This window comes from Buteo buteo, chromosome Z (genome assembly GCF_964188355.1).
Source record: "Buteo buteo chromosome Z, bButBut1.hap1.1, whole genome shotgun sequence".
Classification (NCBI taxonomy): Eukaryota; Metazoa; Chordata; class Aves; order Accipitriformes; family Accipitridae; genus Buteo; species Buteo buteo.
The window spans coordinates 67,018,686-67,043,121 of record NC_134204.1 but is presented as its reverse complement, the minus strand read 5'-3'; the positions used below and the strand labels follow the sequence as shown (position 1 = coordinate 67,043,121).

The window sequence follows — 24,436 nt, the reverse complement described above, 5'->3', positions numbered from 1 at the left end:
CTTTAAATCTTCTTAAAAGATTCTGTAATATTTTTTTCCTTTTTTTTTTATTACTCTTCAAAGGTATGTGTGTTTATCTCACTGAAGAAAAGGTTAGATTAAGATCCAAATATTAAATTCTTCAGAAGGATGATATAAGACTTCAGTTTCAAGAGTTTACATAATTGTTCCTAGCCAACTTGAGGGCATAGAGAAGAGGGGGGGCTTACAAAAAAAAACCATTTGTGGGAACTTAGCTTGCTTTGAATTAACTAACCTCTTTAGTTGGGGACTGAAAAAGACAGAGCATCAGGTCAATTACAGTGCTCATGTAAGGCAGCATCAACTATTGGTCCCAAGCTGAGGTTTAATTATTGAAATAAACAAAAAGGCTCTAGCTAGGTCTGTAAAGCACATCTGCTTATGCCCTTTGATCAGAACCCACCTACTGTGACATCCATTTTATAATTTAGAAAGCAGAAGCTACAGTGAGTGCCTGTCCAATTCCATCCAGGCTTCCCAAGTCCTTGCACTGGGACCCAGTACTGCCTTCAAAGAGTAAAAGGTCAAACTAAGAGTTTTACAGACAGGGTCTTCAAAAGGTATCCTCCAAAAATGTTTAGGATAGTAAAGCAGAGAAAGAGGCAAAGAAACTGTCAGAGAACTCAAATGCCTTTTGTAATTGCTAGGTGTTCTGATCCTCTTCGTAATTATCTAAAATATTTCCATTTTTGTCATTTTTAAAGAAATATATCAGTGCTAGCATTGACTTTATTTTTTTCCTGCTTGTTTTTGAGTGTTTTATTTGCATTAACAGTAACGATACAAAAAGAAAAATTCAGTAATATTTCAACATCAGCTAGGTAGCACAACATAGGAATGATAGTTTTCAGTGATTCAGGTAAAATGTCACTAGATTGCTTGGTGCAATGAAATGGCTGAATAGAAGCTTAAGGCTGTCACAGACAAGAAAACACAAGTTGCGTGCAGCCTACTGTTAAAATTCATCTAAGTTGTACTATATTCAGATTTCATTCACTATACTAAAGTTGATAAATTTTGCATTACTGGAATGTTGCAGATCTGGCAATAGAGGTGACTTTGCTCTGCTCTGCAATTTGAAAACTGGAAGCTCTTCGGTATACTCTTTGTTAACCTCTTGGCAAGATTCAGCCACCAGCCCTGAAAGATGAACATGAAATGACATGTTTTACACCTCACCAAACCAGAGAGTTATAAAATTATTATTACTATTAACAAAAACAGCACAGTCCTGGATTTCTTAACCACAGATTCAAACTAGCTGCTGGGCTTACAATACTTTTTCTTGACACATTCCGTATAAATGGAAGCCATTGCTTAGATAAGATCAGTTAGGATTAAAAGAAAATTTGGCTGAACTAGCAGGCAAATCCTGAAAGCATGTTCTAGGACACAGATTTTCCTCTACAGAACTGCATAACTTTAGGACCAATCTCAAAAGAACAGTTATACAAATATCATTCAAGAAATAATTATTTGGCTTTATTCGTAAATCATCTCTTAGGAAGATGCCTGTTCAGTAACATTTAGCGAACCAACATTCTTTCTTCTGAGCTTTACTCTATCATTATACCATTTCTTCCCCTCTCATCTCTGTTCCTCTTTGAGTTCTCCCCAACCCAGTCCTCAAATCAAAAACAAAACAAAGGAAACCTTCGAAGGTTACGTGGGCTACCAAGTCCCTACAAAAGGATAATTTAAAAACAAATAAACAACAAACCCAGTTGCTTGGTTTTGTCCAGGAATCTGCAGTGTGAACATCTGTTTTCTCAATTTATTATCCACAGAGTAAATTCCTTAGAAATCTTAAAAATCCCACATTTCCCCTGCCTTTCTATTTAATAAATGTGAATGTTAGACCATTTCATATCCTCATTGAGCAAGTCAGTTCCTTCATGGGTATTGTACTGAACATTCCCATTCCCAAATTCCGGGAAATTCCAAACATTTCTGGTATTAACTTTCAAGCTGATGACCATCCACATCACTTGTAATCTACACACCACCAAATCCCCAATCTGGCTCATCACAGCACTTTCAAAAACCACTGTGTTCAAATGAAAACATTTATTCTCCTCCTGTTACTTGTTTTATGTAAAAAATTCTTAATTACCTGAAATTCATCACCACAAATGAGTAGTACAAGATCCAAGACTACACTTGACAACTGGGGAAAAAAATTATATAGCACATACCCTTTTTCTTTAGTTTCATGCCTTTTTCAAACTTAAGAGTTTCCACTTCACTTTCTGTTGCTTCATCTTCTATTGAAGAAGAATGGTCAGCTTGAGACAGGACTTCCTGGGATCTCTGCTGCAGGCTCTCTGTTTTCCCACTAGTAGGTGAAAGAACTTTCTCCTGTGGCTGTTTAGGTTCAGTTGGAGCATTTAAGGGAATCAAAGGCTAAATGAAGTGATACAGTTTTCTTATTGATCATGGCTTGCACTGAAAAATTCTGTCTACAACATTTCTACAGTTTGAGATGATTTTTCCAATGTAGAAAAAAGAAGCACTGAAAGGTTTATTCATATAAAGCAACTGACTCTTTCAGGTTTTCTTTTACATACTTAACTGTCAAATATGGCTTAGAAATACAGGGGGTTTTAACATGAAACTGCAACAGTGTCTATACCAACAATAAACAAGTATGCTATACCTGGGCATTCAAGCTCTCCCTTTGCAGAATTACAGACACCCCAACAGCAGGAGCCATATCCAAAGGCAACTGTGGCAGTTTCTGTTTAGCTCTATTTGGTGGAACAAGGACAAATGCTCCTTCTATTGCCACAGGGTGTTGATCAATCTCAGCATTTCCTTTCTTCAGTAGTCCAGACAGGGGTATTTCAGTGCTTCCAAGAGACTGGTCCCCACAGCAAAGATGTATCTGTATACATACAGAAGTGCTAGAAAGTAACCAGCATTGCATTTCCTCTTGAACTGCCTGTTTACTCTCTACTAAAGGTAGCATAAATACAACAAATTAAAATGATCATCCCTAGTCCTGTCCCTGTATGCTCAGAACAAGTGTTCTGAGCAGTAGAAGAACAACTACAAAATTTCGGTATTGAGCAGGTTGGATTTGCTAGCACAGTAGCAGATCACTGCACTGGCCTTCTGAGGGCCTGTCATATCATCCCTTCTGGAGGACAAATTCAATAGTTTGTGGCTTCTAAACACAGCACAGATTCTTGTCCTTGATGTATAGCCATATAAAATGCATGACTGCAAGGTAAAGAGAAAAAGTTATTTGAAAGCTCAGCCTTTGTGCCCATACTTAGACACCATTTAAATAGCAAGGATTTTTGGTATTAAGTAACTGTGTTCTTAATTCCTGACAAGAATCATTATTCGTTTTTCAAAACTTGACTGAACTCTTTCTTCCTTCCACAGCTTAATATTTATACACCTAAGTAAAAGAGAGATCTTAAAAAACCCCAAAACACACTCTAAGGTAATTTATTTTCCTCAGTGAAAGTTACCCTTTGAAACTTACATACCAACTTGCTCTGTCCCAAATAAGAGTCACTTCAGTTCTGTTTTAGCAGATCAGAATACTGTATTCTGATTCTTAGTATTTATTACACTTAATGAAGACTTCAATGCTAAAAGTTGTCAGCTGCCAATATACACACCTGTGTGTGTATATATACAAACACACACACATATATACAAATACAATCATACACAATATATATATCCCCCGTCCCCCCCCCAGTCTGGCAGCTAGTACTTTTTATGACTAAAGTCTTCATTTTCAGAAAAAAAAATATATTAAATATTAAGGAACAGAATAGAGTGCTCTGATCCTATATCATGAATTTTAAAAAGTTGAGTGAGAAGTCAGAGAAAGAAAACTGTAAATCAAGGTGTAGATCTGACCTCATGACAACTTTTGTTCAAAAAGTCATTCTTTAACATGATGAAAACATGTGTAATTATCTGTATGTGTACATACATGTAATATATGCTATATTAATACTTTGTTTCAAGACCATAGACTAAAATTAAATGCCTAACACATCAGTGCATAAGTTTCTCCAAAAACTGTCATTAGAAAAACACTTGAAGTTGAGACAAAAAAATTCTGAAACAATGTAAGATTTAAATAGAAACATTCTTAAACTAATCCAGATAACAAAACTAGAATGGCCTGTACAAGTTTAGAAAAAAACCCAAACTTTAAAAGGGTCCAGTTCCAAGACTTCATATAACAAACACTGTCATATTTACCAGCTATGTTATTAGAAACCCTATACCACACTCAACCAAATAGTCTCTTTTTTAATAATGAGTTAAGTGTGAGCCAGACACAGATTGCCATAAACACTTTCAATACTACCCAATATTTAGAATCATTTAGGTTGGAAAAGACCCTTAAGATCATTGACTCCAACTGTAAAGCTAACACTGCAAACTCCACCACTAAACCACATCCCTATTTAAAGGAATAGCTAAAGATAAGCAATATCCCCTAACAGCCCAAATACAGCTGTAGTATATTTTAAAATCATATTTGGCTAAGGAGTGGGGAAAAAAGCCAGACCTCCCTTATTATTCACAAAGCATGCTGAGGACAGTGATTTTGGAACTTCGGCAAGAGTGACCTGAGCAGCTGGTGTGGCTGAGGTTATCACAGGCAGCATGAAGCAAGACTGTGGGCTGCATATGGTCTGATTGCAGAGCAGGTCCCACAGCTCAGAGCTCTTGAGAATGCCACAAGTTCTTTGGGAATATAATGTTTCAGCAATACCTTTCGTCATGACATGTAATGCAGCTTACTATAGCAACCATACTAAAGAGACTGTGCTCCATCAGAGCTAGGAAACTTGCTGCTAGGGTTTCCCTCAAATCAGCAAGAGAATCAACTTATATTTGACCCAAAATACTGTAATACAATCCAGTTTTGGAAAGAGAAATGCTTTGCACTTTCAGCTGAAGCCATATTCCATTTATTTTATTTTCATTATTTATTTTCATTCACATTTGAGAAGGAATGGCTTACCTGCAATTTTGACTGTGCACAAAGATAAGCTTGAAGGACATCAGCTGTACTACGTATTCGAACTGAAGCTCTTTCTGGCTCAAAGTTTGGATTAATTAAATCAGTGAAAGGTTCATTTGTGACATCATTTCCCAGTAATGAGTAGTAGAAAAAAAACTCAGGCTGTCGTTCAGGAAGCTTCATAGTACTAGGAACTAACTAAAAGAGATACAGAGAAGAAGAATGTATCTCTTTCATTAATGTACAGTCAAAGTAATCCTTAAGCATTAGCTTGGAAATTAAAGAGCTTAAAGTGATCTCAAACTACCGAGCAGCTGACCAATATCCTAGCTTGCACTACACACAGAAAATAAAAAGAAAACTTCTATATTCTTACTCAAACTGAATCAAAAAAGAAACATCTTACTTTACAAGCATACCAGTAACTTGTAAAATGACTCATTTTTAACTACCTTTAAGATTTATCAGCACCAAGGGCTGTAACCGACATCATATATTCAATATCAAGCTCTGCACAAATACTCAGAAATAAGCAGTGCCTCCACAAAATATTTATAGTGTAAATAAACAATGCAGATTAGATACCAAGTTACTGTATAACTTCTGTGATTGAATAAAAGACTGGAACAGCCAGAAACAGCTACTTCCTCCTGCAGCCACTGCAACTGTGAGTTCAATGCCTAAAAAGGTACAAGGTACCCCAGAGTGATCACTGTAAATTTACTTCACAAAGCCTTATAATTCTGATGTGGAGAATTATTTTCTCTGAAAAAAGATGAGAAGACTGAGGAGAGTTTGTCATGCACTGTGATAAAATTATATAAGATCAATTAAAATCATGCTGGCTTGGAGTCGTGACTTTCACAGTAACTCGGGCATGCCTATATTTTTTAAATCAGACAATGTGTATCAGTGTGCTACAGTACAGCATAAACACAGCAGCTGAGGTCTAAAGCTGAAATAATCACATTAGCATGGCATTTCATCCAAGCTAATATGTCCTTCCCTTAGGCAACATATAATCTCTACTCTTGCACATATCATATGGATCTGAAAGGTATTTTGTTTGAACTTCAGCACATGGGCATCACATTGAAAACTGATATTATCCATACACATACTTTTTATACTATATTGTAATAAAAATCTGTGCATTTCACAAAAGTGCATAATTTAAAGTAAATGCAGTTTTAGTGCTCCAAAAGAATTCTGATCTTTCATCTGTAACTTGACATGTAAGCATTACATAAAGTTTTAAAATCCAAATTAATGTATATTAATTCAATATGGGACAAGGCTATTTATTGCAAGAAACTTACAAGACAATAAAAAATCCTAACTAGAAATAAGGCATGGGAGGGAAAAAATACAAACATAGGATAGTACTTCTTAAAAAATACACATAGCAAAGAAACAAACCTGTTCCAACTGTGTGGCAAATGCAATGGTTACAGACAGGACAAAGTAGTCTCTGCAATACTCTGCTGGTCCAATTTGATGATAGCCCTCTTCTTCATTCAAGATTGGTACAATACTTTTAGGGTCTAGTCCAGAAAGATGGGCAAATGCTCAGAGAGAAGAAAAAATTAAGTAACTTTTGACCTAATTAATTGATGCAGGAATCTTTATATATAGTTATAATTTTACCCTTAATTATTGTACATCTAGGAAGAAAAATTACAATAAAGATCTTGATGCTTGGTTCCAAAGCATTTCAACACAGAGAAATCCTTAAGTATACTTAGGTATAGCTACAGTGGGCACAGATGTTATTTTGAACACTATGCTAGACAGAATGCTAGTGCCTACTTTTCTTTAATGTTACAGTGAGTAACATTACATTGACTGGAACTTCATTTCATTAGGTTAGAGTCTACCATGCTGTTTCTTTATTGTACTCATGAAAGGAAATGCAAGACAATAACTGCACAGAACAACTTGTTCAACTATTGAAAGAAGTATGCTGTCTCACTCCACAGACCTCTGGAATGTTTCATTTAAAGACTTTTCATCTGAAGTCTTCAGTGCATAAAACACTGTTTGTATTCTGGTTTACTAGTTTCTACTCTCCACTCCCAGTAATTCAATACATTTCAAAGCACCTCAGGTTACACCAAATAGGAATAATCACACAGCACTTTTAGTTATGAACGAAAAGGCTCCATTTCAAACACCGGAAACTTTAGACCACTTAGGTCAGTGAAACAAACAAAAAGATAAAAATCAAAGCATATGAATCCTAAAAGGAAAACATCTCCTTAACTATTTGACTAGACTAGAACTGGGTAGTCTAACTTTGTCATACCAATGCTTGGAACATTAACTTTAAACCTGCAATAATCTACATGGTTTTTTTCCTCCATTGCCTAAATATGGTATAGACTAATCTGGAGATGACAAAAGAAAGGGAAAGCTGGCAAACTTGTTTGTAACAATTATTCCACAGAAAGCATGAAGGGGAAGACAGTGGTAGGTGAAGGCAAAAGGGATTTCTTGTATTTTCTGCCAGTGTCATGAGGGTTGGAGAGCTTGTGGGCAGAAAGATCACAAGGGAAGTGTAGATTAACAAATCATTTACAGTAGTTCCTTGCCTCCTTCACAAACTTTACAGCATGCAAAATTCCCTGTGCTTTGTTGTGAACCTGAAAGGATGGAGTAAGCTAGGCAATTACACTGGAACTGCAATACTGCCTTGACCACTCTTGCAATGCAGCCAAGTCATTGAAGTCTGGGCCAGAAACGTAGTGAAACGCTTACTGCCACTGACAAATGAAAATATTGCACTACTTTATAATTCCAAGCCCAAAGTACGGAAACTGCATTCTGTAAAGAAGCTCCTTTCTTATTTCTTTCGTTACAGAACTTTCTAAAGCCCTGAAATATAAGTAAAATGCCACAGGAGTAAACTATGAGTCCCTGATTCTGATTTTAAAGATCAGTTTGTTTGCAATTCCACCCACCTGAAAGTCACACAATTACCACAGTAAAGCATCCTTGTAAAGTTATTACCACAAGGTACATTAATCAGCTGTAAAGGATTTGCATTGGAAATGCTATGAAATTAAAATTCTCCTGAGACTTAAACCAACACATTTGCAACAAGTGATACAAATTCAAAGTGAGTGATATCCGTATTATGTTACTTACCCTTCCCTTCTCTAGGGGGCGCATCCTTTGCTTTAAAACCATCAACCAGTGCTTTTGAATCAGTCTCCAACACAACACCTACTTGTATTTCAGATTTAAATTTAGTGTACTTGTTACTAAGCAGAGGATACCATTTTGGTGCCTACATAATTAAAAACAAAAATAAAACCAAAAGCATTTAAAAAACCCAAGACAATAATATACTATTGTTACAGAAAAATGAAACTTGCTCTAGCATTTCTACTTCTTCATCTACAGAAATATACCTCGGTTTTTATTTCCAAAAATTTGGTCTAATTTGAGTAGACTATTATACTAAAAGATTCTATAGAATGATTTCTGGATGACTAGCTGAACATACTCTTTTCCAAGTTAGCAAGAAAAATATGCCATAAATCTTTAATTAGAAGAGAAGAATCTTCAAGTTCTCCACTGAAAGTGCACAGTAAGTTATATGGTTCACAAATCCTTAGGAAGTGTGATGTCAAAATAAGACATCAGGGTCCTGTTATGACCCAAAACAGAGTTATGTTTTGATCAAGAACAAGGAATTTTGATTACATTCATATAAACTATTCTATTATGTTTATTCTATGTTGTGTTAAGGGGCTAGAACTTCAGATAATGTAACACATCTTCCATTGAGGCCCATAAAAGCCTTAAGGCTTGATTTGATGATGGACACTCAATTCAACTGCTCAGTATCAACTGCTTTGATAATTTTTTCCAGGCAATTAAATCATGGAATTGCTTAAAAGTATTGCTTTACAAGTATTCCAATTCTCAAATTCGAAAGTGCAAGGTTACTACACAAGTATTTTCATTTGCCCATGTTCTTATGTAAAGTCAAGATGTCTCTCCTCTTTAATAAATTAAAAAAAAGAAAAAAAAAAGACAAGTACACAATCAACTAGGAGTCATGCTCCAAAAGAAGACTCCAAAGTTTTGCCGGTGCCTTAGTTAAAATTCTATCTGTAACAGTACTGTTGTCAAAACATAAGTTTTTAAAGCTTTATGCCCCATAACATACCTGTTTCTTTTCCTGCACAGCTCTTAAATCAAGTACAATATAGCCTATATTCTCTTTAGCTGAAGATACAGGATCCAATGCAAAACACTGGAGTTTGATAGGTGTACGCTGCAGCCTACAAGAACAACTCAATTGAAATCCAAAATGTAAAATTTATCTCTGCAATTAGTTCACAAAAAAAATTCATAAGTTTCAAGCATACCAATGATACAAAGTTTGTTACATAACTAGTTTTAGTAGGTCAGAAACTGAGTTTATACTGAACATTTAAAAAATCATCATTAACTGAGCGAACAAACAAGTGGATTAATTTTGTAAAAGTGTATTGCAGTTTCACAGAGCCTCAAGTGCTATTAAAAAGACATTAGTGACAAATAAATTCAATCTCATCCGCGTACAAGAAATAAGCACTGCACCTCACAGGAAATGGGAATTTCACTTTTGAGGGTATCTTAAAAATAGGACTTATGCAACAGATTATTGTGCAAAGCACCTAACAATACTTAGAGGCACAAATAAGGTTCTAGCATAAGGTATATTTAGGCATTTTTCTTTCGTCAAATGTCAAAGATAATATGGCTTTTTTAACTTCTTTGAAAATACGGAGGTAACGCAATCTGTCAGTCAAAACCAAATGACAGTTATGGAAACCTTACTTAATTTCTCAGCTCTTCTATTTGACATTTCCAAAATTATTTTACATAGGCTTTTCAGGCTTGAAGTTAAGGTAATTATGTATCACAGTATACATAAGAAAGCCTGAATCCAATGCTTGAACTATAGCATTATTAATTTGCTGGAAGCTGTTGGGTTTATTTCAGTTGTGTAAAGACATACCCTTTAGAATTTTTAAACATCACTTATTTTGCCATGTACTACTTTTCTTAGTTGAGGCAACATTATGGTAGATCAGCATACAGCTAAAAGAAAGTTTCTAAAAAAAAAATAATCAGATGACAGTAACATAAAAATTGTATTTCAATAGCTGTAAACACAAGAAAATGAAATTTTATCTCCAAATCAGACTTAACTTTCTGATGTTACCTGTGCTGATGAAGTGCTTTCCTATCAAGTTCCCAAGCCAATTCTGTAGCAAATTCTGGCTGATTGGTATGCTCTACAGGATCAGTAGCCAACTGTTCACCATCAAACTTGGCTTCAACTACAAGCACATGCTTGGGTCGTTTTGGAAAACAGCGTCCTGTAAAAGAATGTAATTGCCAAACACCATCACTAAAAAAAAGAAATGAGAGCTCAAATTCATGCCATAAATCAATTACATAAAAATACATTTCCCATATCATCTTCCCTGCACTTACTCTAAAGCTATGTTCTTCATATTTAAAAAATAATGTCATCCCACTATGCAGAAGAAAGGAAAACACAACATGAAACAGGCTATTTGTGAAGCATCCAGAAATAGCAAGACATTAAGAACAAAGAACAAGGAGAGAAAGAAACGAGGCAACTAGTATGATTTCATTTTGAGAAATCTATGATTGAGAATAGATCAAGTGAACAGGTGAGAGACAGAGATTGAATGCTTTACCTCTACTGCAGAGTTTATCACTGTCCCACATCAAAGCAGCAAAACACGGTCTAATGAAAGCAGTGAAAAGTATTTTTCCAATTGTTAAAAAAAAAAAATAATCACTCCTTGTCATGGTTTAACCCCAGCCAGCAACTAAGCAGCACACAGCCACTCACTCACTTCCCCACCCATCCAGTGGGATGGGGGAAAGAATCAGAAGGAAAAAGGTAAGACTCATGGGTTGAGATAAGAGGAGTTTAATATAACAGAAAGGAAGAAAAAATAATTACAACAATAATAAAATTACAATATTAATAAAAGGATCGGAATATACAAAACTAGTGATGCACAATACAATTGCTCACCACTCACTGACTTGATGCCCAGTTAGTTCCCGAGCAGTGATCCCCCAGGCCAACTCCCCCCAGTTTATATACTGGGCATGACATCATATGGTATGGAATACACAGTTGGCCAGTTTGGGTCAGCTGTCCTGGCTGTGTCCCCTCCCAACTTCTTGTGCCCGTCCAGCTTTCTCGCTGGTTGGGCATCACAAGCTGAAAACTCCTTGACTTAGTCTAAACACTACTTAGCAACAACTGAAAACATCAGTGTGTTACCAATATTCTTCTCATACTGAATCCAAGAAATAACACTATGCCAGCTACTAGAAAGAAAATTAACTCTATCCCAGCCAAAACCAGGACACTCCTAGATTAGGAGAGTGCCTAAAGCTGTACAGAATTTGTCCTGGGTCCAGCATCACCCAGTGTTCTGATTAATAATTTAAACGACAAAATGAAGTGAACATCTTTAAAATTTACATGTGTCACAGTGTGGGGAGGGGCTACACGCATGTCAGAGGACAGGATCTTATTTTAAACCCACCTTGCCAAACTACATGAATGGACAGAGATCATAGGATTTACCTGACAAAGTGAAACCACTCAGCCAAAAAAAGGAAACAACTAAACGACCCAAACCAGAAGAAAACACCCAAACAACCCAAACCCCCACACTCACACACTAACTACACCTCAGTAAACATAATCTGTAGAAATATAAGATGAGGAATGATCAGCTAGGTATTCAAGTCAACGCTAAAATGAGGTTTACAGTACGTTGGTAACAGGGGATAGAAACACCAGAACATCTACCTAAAAAAAAAAAAAAAGGAGGGGGGTGGGCAGACACGTGAAACGATCCTGATCATCGTAAGACATCGGCTGGACTCCAATGTTTTGGTCCAAAGCTTTCCCGAAGTGTGGCCCAGCTGAAAAGACTCCACAGCCAGCCAGCGAGAACCGGGCCTCCACAGCCGTAAGGAAGGGCTAGCGATGCTGCTGCCTGTAGCTCAGGGAGGGAGAGAGCACTAACGCCATGCGGGGCGTCTTTGCCTGCATACGGGCTCGATCCGGCCGGAACGGCGGCGAAGGACTGCCTGCACCCGCGGGGAACGGCAGCGGTACGAGGTTTAAACGGCAACACGGGCTAGGCGAGTTTTGCAACGCAAAAAAGACAGATTCCCCGCCTCCCCCCGGCAAAAAAGGATGCTTTCATCGTTCATTTCTAATAATGTTTTGGGAAATACGCCCCGAAACAAACCGGGGGTGGTCCACCCTGGCTTTAAGATACGTACGCCCACAGCTTCATTAATACAACCAGTGTATTAGATGCAGCTTGGCTTATCCTGCTCACTCCATCACAGAAAACACACCCGGAGGCAGCGACCACCCCCACTTTCCGCCCAGGACGGAGAGGACGACCAGCCGCCAGGAGGCCGCCACCCCGTTTACCTTCCAGGACGGAGACGACGATCAGCAGCCGCTCGCCGGCTCTGGAGACCATCTCCCCGCTCCGCCCGGGGGCTACCGGGCCGGCGGACGGGAAGCGCAGCCGCTCACAGAGCGGAGGACGGACGGGGAGCCGCCGCCGCCGCCGCCCCCCCCCCCGCAACCCCGGCCCGGCCGGGCCCTGCCGCCACTCACCACCCTTTTACCGCCTCAGAGCCTTTAAACGCCAACCGCCGCCTGCCGCCTCACTTCCGCCTAGCAACGGCGGCCCCGCCTGCCGCACAGCGCGCCGCTTCCGACACGGGGCGCGGCGGCCCCGCCCCCGCCCCGCCCCGCCGCGCTGGCCCCGCCCCGCCAGGCGCCGTTACCTGCCGCCGGTGCGGGCGGCGGGGGCGCGCAGCTCTCCCCGGGGAGACGTCTGGCCGCGTTGCGTCATCCGTCTGTTTTCTGGGGTGGGAGTGGGGCGTTTCGGCAAGGCCGGGGGTGCTGCCAAGCAGCTGCGGGGTGGGCTGTGGCGCAGCGCGTGCGTGTGGTGCGCTGGTTTTGTCATCGGCAGCGCGCGCCGTGCGCGGCATCGGCTCCAGAAAAAGCGGTCGAAAACCTCACAAACAAGAATGTAATTACGGCACTGCAGTTTCCGCAAGCGCTTTGTAGTGCCAGTCGACAAATAACCAGCTACTTTAAAGGCATCTTGCCTATTACAGCAGCGAAGTTCCATTATTTTTTCCCCACTGCGATGAGTGGCAGGGCAGGACGATCTGAATCTAGTTCTAGCAAAACGCAGCGTTGTTGTGCTTAGATAATTTTTAAGGGATTCTATCTTCCATGTGAAGTAATAATCGGTTAAGCAATAACACCAGGAATTAGTGTCCCCTGGCATCCCAAATTACTTGTGTAACTTGACTATGAGGCAAAAGAAACCGTTTTTATGTTTACAATCTTAGGGTTATTAGATAGCCTAGCAAAAACTTTGTGCTTCCATAAAGTCCTTGTGTTTCAGTAACAGGCCTACTCCAGAAAGATACCGAGTCACGATTCGCAAACGTCAGGAGAGGGAAAACCCCTTTGCTTTTGCACTTTATTCTGGTTCTGAAGCACTGTTCAATGCATTTTCTTATTTCTGTGTTGAAACTGCCTGAGGTCAGTTCAGGCTGGTGCTTTTTGTTGTGGCATCCTCTATTCTGTAACACTGCATTTGGCACGACAACCCTCTAGGTTTACAGTCTGAGTTCTTAAATTTCTATTACCGCCAGCTTCTGCAAACCAGGTTGTAGATGGTTTTTAAAGAAGACCTAAAGGCAGACCTCTGAAAAGTAATTTTGGCTAGGCAGGGAACATGATCACAGAAGATGACAAAAAATGTACAATTTACCTGGAAGCTTTTTTTTACTTGAAAGTTGATTTCTCTTGGTGTGATTCCTGGAAATAATATCTTCTGGTGACTTACATGAGTTTATTCCATATCATAGTGCTGCAGTTTGTAACCAGAATAAACTGCTGTATCAGTAAATAAAGATTTTAAAAAATAAGTTGTTTATTCTAGAAATTAAAGCCAGTAGTGCTTTCTGGCTGAAAAAAAAATAAGTAAAATTATCCCTTAGTGGGCATGTCCTTTTCCTTACAACAGTCACCTATATTTCATCACTTTTTGTTCCCTTCTATTTTTGGCCTTTCTTCACTTCATATTTTCCTGTATTTTGTCTTTCTAACCTTCCTAATCCCGTGAAAGATTTTTCCACTTTCATTCTTTCCTTCTCTGCAGCCCAGTGCCCCAGACTGGTATCCTCCTCTAAGGACAGTCTTCATAGTCAGCTTCTTTCCTTTTTAATTCTTTTTGCTTTATTATGTACTGCTTACCTGAATAAAGACTCTTGTCATTTTATCATCAGTCTTTTTTGGAAAAAATAATCTGAAGTCCCAGAGTTCTCTCTGTTAGTCATGTTTTCTGTGATTTTATTAGTTTTGGTTGCCCTTCTCTGAACTCTTAATTAGCCCTCGCCCTTCTTCATTGACAGTGTCTGTAGATGGGTAGACTACATCAGGGCAGGCTGCTTTAGTGTTTTCTACAACAGATTTACTGCGTGTTTTCCTGCATGTTCTCTACTTTCTTCTTGTGAACTACTGATGGAAAAACAATCAATTCTTCTAGTAACTGTTCCTGGATTTGCTTTTTGCCCATTTAGCAAGCTTAGCTGGTTCAGCACAGGGTCAGACAAATCCCAGAGCCAGCACAACAGAATGAGAGAATGTGGCTAACAATGCTGGTTTATGGGTGTTTGTGTCTGCACACGGCAAAGCATGTGGGATCTCCCCTTTTGGCAACTGCTAGCCATTAAATCAGGTCACCTACCTCATGAAACTTTATCCTTAGACATTCTCTCCTGGCCCTAGCCTGACTTTTATCTCTATGTTACAGGTATTAACTGTGCCAAGAGCCTCATCACCATTAACCTTTCTCAGTAAAGACTTTTTAAAAAAAAAGGGGGGGTGGGAGGAAGAGAAAAAAGACATTAAGAAGACAGTAGGACCCCTTGGTCTTACCAGCTTCATTTGTTTTGCAGTACACCAAGTCTTTCTCTATTCTTCCTATCGTCACCAAAGACTGTTTTCTTTTGACCCTTTCATAGTCTTGCCTAGTTGTGTCTCATCTTACACATTCGCCTGTCCAGGTGCCAGGCTACAGGCTGTGCCCTACTCTTACGCCAGTACGGGACAGCAGCAGCGAGCAGAGCTGTGGGAGGTGTGCCCAGGGAGAGAAACTCCTCCGCTTAGTGACAGAGCTCTGGGAGGATGTGAGTGGGTTGAGGAGTATCAGGGAGTACGAGAGAGAGAGAGACTACTGGAATCACACCCCACCTTTGCTGGTACACACCTGTCAGGAAGACAGGACACATGATACAGGGGATTCCCTATCCTCTCTTCACCCAGCAGAACATGGTGACTTAAGGGATGGGGCAATGGTGGCAAGTTCCTGCCAGGCACAGCAGGCGCATCTCCTCTGTGACCACCCCGCCTTCCCTTGCACAGTAGGTATGAGGCTCTGCAAGTGGAACCGAACAATGATGAGGACGATGGTTCATCTAGGTCGCAGGTGTCACCAAGGTTAAGGTGGCCTATACCCTGCGTCAAAACCACTTCCATAAAGAATAAAAGACAGGTCATTGTCACAGGAGACTCTCTTCTGACTCGAACAGAAGGCCCAATGTGCAGACTGGCCCACTTCCTAGGGAACTCTGCTGCCTCCCTGGGGCCCAGGTTAACGATGTGACGAGGAAACTTCCTACCCTGGTACAGCCCTTGGGTTATTATCCATTGTTGCTTTTTTGTGTAGGTAGTGATGAAGTTGCAATAAGAAGTCCAAGGGCAATCAAATAAGACTTCACCACCTTGGGACGACTGGTTAATGGATCAGCACAAGACGCATTCTCCTCTATCCTTCCAGTTGCAGGAACTGATGAAGGAAGAAACAGGAAGGCCCAGCAGATCAATACCTGACTCTGAGACTGGTGTGACTGGCAAAATTTGGGGGTTTTTGGTCATGGGTCAATCTACACAACACCAGGCCTGGTGGCGACAGATAGGGTACACCTGTCTTAAAGGGGGAAAAGGATTTTTGCGGAGGAGTTAGCAGGGCTCATTGAAAGAGTTTTAAACTAGGTTTAAAGGGGAAAAGGGTTAAAACCAGGCTCGCTAGAGATAAGCCTGGGAGCAGCAAGCCTATGTTTGAGGGATGGTATGCTAGCGAGGTCCTTTGGTCTGCTCCGCAGTGTGTTGATGTGGTGGCTTGACCCTGCCTAGACACCAGGTACCCACCAAAGCTATGCCAGCACTCCCCCCCTCAGCTGGACAGGGGAGAGAAAATACAATGTAAAACTTGTGGGTTGAGATTAGGACAGGGAGAGATCTCTCACTAATTACTGTCATGGGCAAAACAGACTTGACTTGGGGAAATTAGTTTCATTTATTACCAATCAAATCAGAGCAGGATAATGAGAGATATACCCAAATCTTAAAACACCTTCCCCTCACCCCTCCCTCCTTCCCAGGCTTAACTGTACTCCCAAATTTCTACCTCCTGCCCGCCAGTGGCACAGGGGGACAGGGAATGGGGGTTCTGGTCAGTTCATCACGCGTTGTCTCTGCTGCTCCTTCCTCCTCAGGGGGAGGACTCCTCACTCTTCCCGTGCTCCGGCGTGGGCTGCCTCCCATGGGAGACAGTTGTCCATGAACTTCTCCAACACGAGCCCTTCCCACGGGCTGCAGTTCTTCACAAACTGCTCCAGCGTGGGTCCTTTCTACGGGCTGCAGTCCTTCAGAAGCACACTGCTCCAGCCTGGGTCCCTTCCACGGGGTCACAAGTCCTGCCAGCAAACCTGCTCCTGCATGGGCTCCTCTCTCCATGGGGCCACAGGTCCTGCCGGGAGCCTGCTCCAGCGCGGGCTTCCCATGGGGTCACAGCCTCCTTTGGGCACCCACCTGCTCCGGCGTGGGGTTTTCCACGGGCTGCAGGTGGAGATCTGCTCCACCGTGGACCTCCATGGGCTGCAGGGGGACAGCCTGCCTCACCATGGTCTTCACCACGGGCTGCAGGGGAATCTCTGCTCCAGTGCCTGGAGCATCTCCTCTCCCTCCTTCTTCACTGACCTGGGGGTCTGCAGGGTTGTTTCGCTCACATATTCTCACTCCTGTCGTGGGCTGCAGTTTTTGTTGCACAGCAGTTTTTTCCCCTTCTTAAATACGTTATCCCAGAGGCACTACTGCCATCACTGATGGGCTTGGCCTTGGCCAGCGGTGGGTCCATCTTGGAGCCAGCTGGCATTGGCTCTGTGGGACACAGGGGAAGCTTCTGGCATCTTCTCACAGAAGCCACCACTGTAGTGTCCCCCTGGCTACCAAAACCTTGCCACGCAAACCCAATACGACTGAGTACACTGGAGCACGTTTGAAATGTCCCTGTACTAATGCCCACAGCACCCTAGCCATCTCAGTGGAGGCAGGGGATGGAGATTCATGCAGCAGCAAAGACACAAGGGTTGTTGAAGTGTTAGAAACCATGGAAGCACCTGAAAACAGTCACACAGGAATTAGAGCTTCTCCCCCCAAAAAGGCGGCAGGATCAATACCCCAGCTGAAGTGCATCTACACCAATGCACACAGCATGGGCAAGAAACACGAGGAATTGGAACCCATTGTGCAGCTAGAAAACTATGATGCAATTGCAATCATGGAAACATGGTGGCATGACTTACACAACTGGAGTGCTGCAATGGATGGCTATAAACTCTTCAAAAGGGATAGGCAAGGAAGGAGGGGCAGTGAGGTAGCCCTACATGTTAGGAAGTGTTTTGACTATCTAGAGGTTGACGATGGTGAATAAAGGGTTGAGTGATTATGGGTAGGAGTCAGGGGAAAGGCCAACAAGGCAGATATGGTGGGAGTCTGTTACAGACTACCCCACTAGAATGAAGAGGCAGACGAAATATTCTATGAGAAGCTGGGAGAAGTCTTGCAATTGCTAGCCCTTGTTCTCATGGAGGACTTCAACTTAACAGATGTCTGCTGGAAATGCAATACAGCAAAGAAGACAGTCTAGGAGGTTCCTAGAGTGTGTGGAAGATAACTTCCTGACACAGCTGGTGAGTGAGCCAACAAGGGAAGGCACCCCGCTGGGCCTGTTGTTTGTGTACAGAGAAGGACTTGTGGGTGATGTGATGGCTGGAGGCCATCTCAGGCATAGCAATCATCAAATGATAGAGTTTTCAATTCTCGGGAGTAGTAAGGAGGGTGGTCAGCAGAACTGCCACCTTGGACTTCTGGAGGGCAGACTTTGGCCTGTTAAGGGGCCTGGTTGACAGAGTCCCTTGGGAAGCAGTCCTGAAGGGCAAAAGAGTCCAGGAAGACTGGATGTTCTTCAAGATGGAAATCTTGAAGGCACAGGAGCAGACTGTCCCCATGTGCCAAAAGACGAGCCAGCAGGGAAGAAGAGTGGCCTGGCTGAACAGAGAGCTTTGGCTGGAACTCGGGAAAAAAAGGAGAGTTTATGACCTTTGGAAGAAGGCGCAGCCCACTCAGGAGGACCACAAGGATGCTGTGAGGTTATGCAGGGAGGAAATTAGAAGGGCCAAAACCTGGCTAGAACTCAATCTGGCTACTGCTGTAAAAGACAATAAAAAGTGTTTCTATAAATACATGAGCAACACAAGGAGGGCTACGGAGAATCTCCATCTGGTTTTGGATGTAGGGGGAAACACAGTGACAAAGGATGAGGAAAAGGCTGAGGTATTTAATGCCTTCTTTGCCTCAGTCTTTAATAGTAAGACCAATTGTTCTCAGGGTACCCAGCCCCCTGAGCTGGAAGACAGGGCAAGGGAGCTGAATGAAGCCCCCATAATCCAAAGGGAAATGGATAGTGACCTGCTACACCACTTAGACACACACAACTTGTGGGAGCAGCTCAGAACACCTGGCATTTGTTTTCAAGAGTGAACGTTAGCATTTGTTGTGCTGCATGTTTGCCAAGCCTTTGAAGAACTAGCTTTACAAGGTCAGGTTAGAGGATGGCCTTGCATATGCCTGGGAAGATGTGGCTGAAGACAGGCGCGCGTATGTGTATGGAATGTTTTTATCTTTAACTGTTCTAAGGACTGGCAAACATCCCAGTTGAGCTAGGTATGTGCTCCTGTGTTAGTAGTATTGGCTGTATGCTGGTAGTTCTTTCTAGATCTTTGTTGAAACATGTATAAGTTTGATCATTTTAGTGAAATAAACAGAATCTTGTACAGATAGCTTGAGCACTTAATTCAGTTACCACACAAGTCTATGGGACCAGATGGGATCCAGCCAACGGTACTGAGGGACCTGGTGGAAGTGCTCACGGAGCCCCTGTCAATCATTTGTCAGCAGTCCTGGATAACTGGGGAGGTCCCAGTTGAGTGGCAGTTAGCGAATGTGATGCCCGTCTACAGGAAGGGCAGGAAGGAGGATCTGGGGAAGTACAAGCCTGTCAGTCCGACCTCAGTGCTGGGGAAGGTTGTGGAGCAGATCGTCTTGAGTGCCATCACGTGGCACGTACGGGACAATCAGGTGATCAGACCCAGTCAGTATGGGTTTATGAAAGGCAGGTCCTGCTTGACTAACCTGCTCCCCTTCTATGACAAGATGACCAGCTTAGCGGATGAGGGAAAGGCTGTGGATTTTCTTTACCTGGACTTTAGTAAAGCCTTTGACACCATTTCCCACCGCATTCTCCTGGAGAAACTGGCTGCCCATGGCTTGGACAGGTGTACTCTTTGCTGGGTAAAAAACTGGCTGGATGGCCAGTTGCCCAAAGCATTCTGGTGAATGGAGTTAAATGCAGTTGGTGGCCGGTCATGAGTGGTGTTCTCCAGGGCTCAGTACTGGAGCCAGGTCTGTTTCATATCTTTATCCATGATTGGGGTGAGGGGATCAAGTGTACCCTCAGTAAGCTTGTGGATGACACCAAGGTGGGCAGGAGTGTTGATCTGCTCGGGGGTAGGAAGGTTCTACAGAGGGATCTGGACAGGCTGGATCGATGGGCCGAGGCCAACTGTATGAGGTCTTCAACAAGGCTGAGTGCTGGGTCTTGGGGAAAAGTGGCTGGAAAGCTGCGCGGTGGAAAAGGACCTGGTCGTGTTGGTTGACAGCCGGCTAAATACGAGCCAGCAGTGTGCCCAGGTGGCCAAGAAGGCCAACAGCATCCTGGCCTGCATCAGAAATAGTGTGGCCAGCAGGAGCAGGGAGGTGATTGTTCCCCTGTACTGGGCACTGGTGAGGCTGCACCTCGAGTGCTGTGTTCAGTTTTGGGCCCCTCACTACAGGAAAGACATTGAGTTGCTGGAGCGTGTCCAGAGAAGGGCAACCAAGTTGGTGAGGGGCCTGGAGCACAAGTCTTACAAGGAGCGGCTGAGGGAATTTGGATTGTTTAGCCTGGAGAAAAGGAGGCTGAGGAGAGACCTTATAGCTCTCTACAACTCCCTGAAAGGAGGTTGTAGTGAGGTGGATGCTCGCCTCTTCTATCAAGTAACCAGTGACAGGATGAGAGGAAATGGCCTTAAGTTGAGGCAGGGGAGGTTTAGATTGGATATTAGGAAAAAATTTTTCACTGAAAGGGTTGTCAAACATTGAAACAGGCTGCCCAGGGAAGTGGTTGAGTCACCATTCCTGGAGTTGTTTAAAAGACATGTAGATGTGGCACTTAGGGACATGGTTTAGTGGTGGACTTGGCAGTGTTAGGTTTATGATTGGACTTGATGATCTTAAGGGTCTTTTCCAACCGAAATGATTCTGTGATTCTATGATTCTAATGCCATCTTCTATTTTTGGTTGCTTCTCATACTCCTCCTTAGTAACTAGCCTAGACCATTGAAGAGATAATTTATCTAGAACTATTCTTCCCTTTTCTTGCATTGGAATACTTTGCTTGTACATTCTTAGTTTCTTCTAGGACCTACGAATTCTCCTAAACCACTTCTCTAAAAAACATGTTTTCCAAAGAAACGTTACCCATTTATCCTTTCAGTTCAGTAAAATCTGCTTTCTTGAAATATATTATGCCTTTTTCTAAAGGCATTTTTTGACCCCAAACTGGGACAACCTAATGACTGTCAGGCTTCAATAAATATATTAGAGTTGGAAGGGCATCTAAACAGAACCATATAAAGACAATGATTGCATTAATAAGATTTTAAATGTTATTGCCATGCAGCGCGCTCCTTTTTAATAATTTGTGAGATGGTTTTTAATCTGTCTGAAAAATATATAATTAAAGACCCCAGGATATAACAGTCAAAAAATCATCATTAAGAACAATCAAAGTGTTTTATTCATAGAACAGACTGTGTTTCAACTGCGGTCAGTTTCTTTAACACTATATGAAAGTCAATGTGTTTTTCCATTTTCTGAGTTTGTTTAATGCACATTAGACAAATTAACATCATTATGCTTCTCTTCTAGCAATAGAATTAGAACTGTAGCACTTTCAAGATTCATTTGTCAATTTATAATCCAATTTCCATGAGGAAGATAGAGTTCATCCAGTATCTTGTGCTTCATTACTATCTTCACTTATCCCACATCTCTAAAGAAACAATGTAACTAAAATTGTGTAAATACAAATGATAATGTGGCTTATAAAAGCAAATCAAGTAGTGAATATTAGGTACAATATTTAAGTTAGCATTGGTTATGAAACTTTCTTTGTACAGCCAATGGTTAAACAAATTATTGAATTAATAAATTATGACTACCATTATTAAATGCTTTAGTCAAAATCATATATTCTTTATATTCTTGTTTTAAAGGCTATTGACTTATAACAGTTCTTCATAATTATTAACTAATTTTCCTTGGCTTGGCTATTTTTTCAATCCCAGCTTCACTTCCCATTGATATCACATGTTAATTTTGTCTCCATATATTAAGTTGTCCCTCATTTTACAAGGTTACTTACTCTGCCTTAACTTCATTTTCTTAAATAAGCATTTTAAAATTTATTTCTGTTAACATCAAAAGATCTGTACTTGTTGCATTTCTGTCTAAATTTACAACTAAGAGGATTGAGTTATTCCTGAAAAAATTACCTCTTTGATCATTTTGTTTATCCACATGTTATGTATCTGTTCCTACATGGCTTTCATCATTCTAGTGGCCAAGCCAAATTAAGGCATTGGATATTACAACTAGCATGTCTTCGATGTTTGGCCCTCTCCTTAATAAGAATATAGAGTGACAATGTTTGCTTTGGTATTATTTTTAATAATGTATGTTTATACTAAAAATGCTAGGGGTGTGAGCTTTCAAATAAGGTCAGAGGGTGATGAGATTGGTAAGTGGTCTATACCACTTGCAGGTTCACCCCACTCAAGGCAATCAGTCCTTTCTCATCAGGCATGCATTCTGTTTCCCAATAGAATGGGAACATTCCATTTCCCATTACAGATCAGATGAGTAGTCAGTCGGCTGTACTGTGGCATCACTGAGGTTCCACAGCACGTTATGATAGCTTCAGAGATTTCCCATTGTCACCTCTAACAAGATAGAATAGCATCATCATTTGCATAGCTGAGAACAGGTCATATACAATTCAAACAGTGATGAATTATCCTCTCCTTTCAGGCATCTTGTTTCATGGTAGCTTAGTCCTGAAGATCCTTCTGCTTGGAAGCTTTTATTGTTTCATTCACTATTTGTGTTGGAGGGTGTTCTATAAATATAATCCCAATTAAAAAATAACTGGTACGTTTAACTTAATGTTGTTTCCAGCGTTTTCAGCTTAAAATGCATCATATTTGTTTCTGAATTAATGAATGAATAACTTTAGGGTAGCTATTAATTGACTTAGAATCATTTATTTAGTTCTTATTTAACTTGTCTTGCATCAGTTTTAACACTTGCAGATTGTTCATGCACAGAGTATGGTAAATAGCTGTATCCCTTTGTAGCAGGGATTAAAATGACAGGCAAGTATAATGTGTGTTCTACAGGGGTAACTTGAATTACTCTTCTTGTGGTTGTTTGGTTACACTTTGGAATACTTTGGAAGTATTCTTAAATGTTTTGTTTGTTTTACCATAAAACAGAACTTCAGTAAGAGCATGCTTTATATGGAGGTTGAAAATGAGAAAAGGATATAAAATACTGTCTTTAAGGCAAACTTTAGAACTGGGATCACTGATCCTCAGTGCATGACCTGATATGCTGAGGAAGAGCAAAACCATCGTATAAACAGACAAAATTTAAATTTAAGAAGAGGGGCACCTGAAGGCTATTTTAAAGATTAGATTGGAAGAGCAATAACCTTTATTATTCTGGAAAAGGGAGAACCAAATGGTGAAATATATTTCTTCAGACTAGGTAGGAAGATTATTTCTTCTCTGCTGATACCTGTAGTACATGTAACCAAATAGTATAGTTGTCACTGGAAAGTTTATTGTAATGCCTAATTCACGTAAACTGTAGTCATGAATAGTACTATCAATGAAAACTAGAAAACTGTTGTATTGGGTTTGTGTGGCAAGGTTTTGGTAGCGGGGGGGCTACAGTGGTGGCTTCTGTAAGAAGATGCCAGAAGCTTCCCCTGTGTCCCACAGAGCCAACACCAGCTGGCTCCAAGTCAGACCCACCACCAGACAAGGCTGAGCCCATCAGTGATATTGGTAGCGCCTCTGGGATAATGTATTTAAGAAGGGGAAAAAGCTGCTGTGCAACAAAAAGTGCAGCCCACGACAGGAGTGAGAATATGTGAGCAAAACAACCCTGCAGACCTGCAGGTCAGTGAAGAAGGAGGGAGAGGAGATGCTCCAGGCACTGGAGCAGAGATTCCCCTGCAGCCTGTGGTGAAGACCATGGTGAGGCAGGCTGTCCCCCTGCAGCCCATGGAGGTCCACGGTGGAGCAGATCTCCACCTGCAGCCCGTGGAAAACCCCACGCCGGAGCAGGTGGGTGCCCAAAGGAGGCTGTGACCCCGTGGGAAGCCCGTGCTGGAGCAGGCTCCCGGCAGGACCTGTGGCCCCGTGGAGAGAGGAGCCCATGCAGGAGCAGGTTTGCTGGCAAGACTCAGGACCCCCTGGGGGACCCGCACTGGAGCAGTGTGCTTCTGAAGGACTGCAGCCCGTAGAAAGGACCCACGCTGGAGCAGTTTGTGAAGAACTGCAGCCCGTGGGAAGGGCTCATGTTGGAGAAGTTCATGGACAACTGTCTCCCATGGGAGGCAGCCCACGCTGGAGCACGGGAAGAGTGAGGAGTCCTCCCCCTGAGGAGGAAGGAGCAGCAGAGACAACGCGTGATGAACTGACCACAACCCCCATTCCCTGTCCCCCTGTGCCACTGGCGGGCAGGAGGTAGAAATTTGGGAGTACAGTTAAGCCTGGGAAGGAGGGAGGGGTGAGGGGAAG

At 41.8% G+C, this 24,436-nt stretch overlaps 1 protein-coding gene across 3 annotated transcripts in view; it reads right to left on the bottom strand.

Annotated features, from left to right (window-relative positions):
• The window catches only part of CEP120 (centrosomal protein 120), a 41,737-nt gene extending 29,043 nt beyond the window's left edge, over positions 1–12,694 (bottom strand). Inside the window, exons 1-9 of one of the 3 annotated variants that reach the window (XM_075019596.1) lie at positions 12,528–12,694; positions 10,245–10,401; positions 9,201–9,315; positions 8,171–8,312; positions 6,443–6,591; positions 5,024–5,221; positions 2,678–2,905; positions 2,217–2,385; positions 1,048–1,161 (exon numbers count right to left, since the gene is read on the bottom strand). In XM_075019596.1, the coding sequence (XP_074875697.1) occupies positions 1,048–1,161; positions 2,217–2,385; positions 2,678–2,905; positions 5,024–5,221; positions 6,443–6,591; positions 8,171–8,312; positions 9,201–9,315; positions 10,245–10,401; positions 12,528–12,579 (1,324 nt within the window). In that variant the 5' untranslated portion in view covers positions 12,580–12,694. Of the gene's footprint in view, positions 1–1,047; positions 1,162–2,216; positions 2,425–2,677; positions 2,906–5,023; positions 5,222–6,442; positions 6,592–8,170; positions 8,313–9,200; positions 9,316–10,244; positions 10,402–12,527 lie in introns of all 3 variants that reach the window. The other 2 variants (XM_075019594.1, XM_075019595.1) reach the window with 2 other exon arrangements.
• Between the last annotated feature and the right edge of the window lie 11,742 nt (positions 12,695–24,436).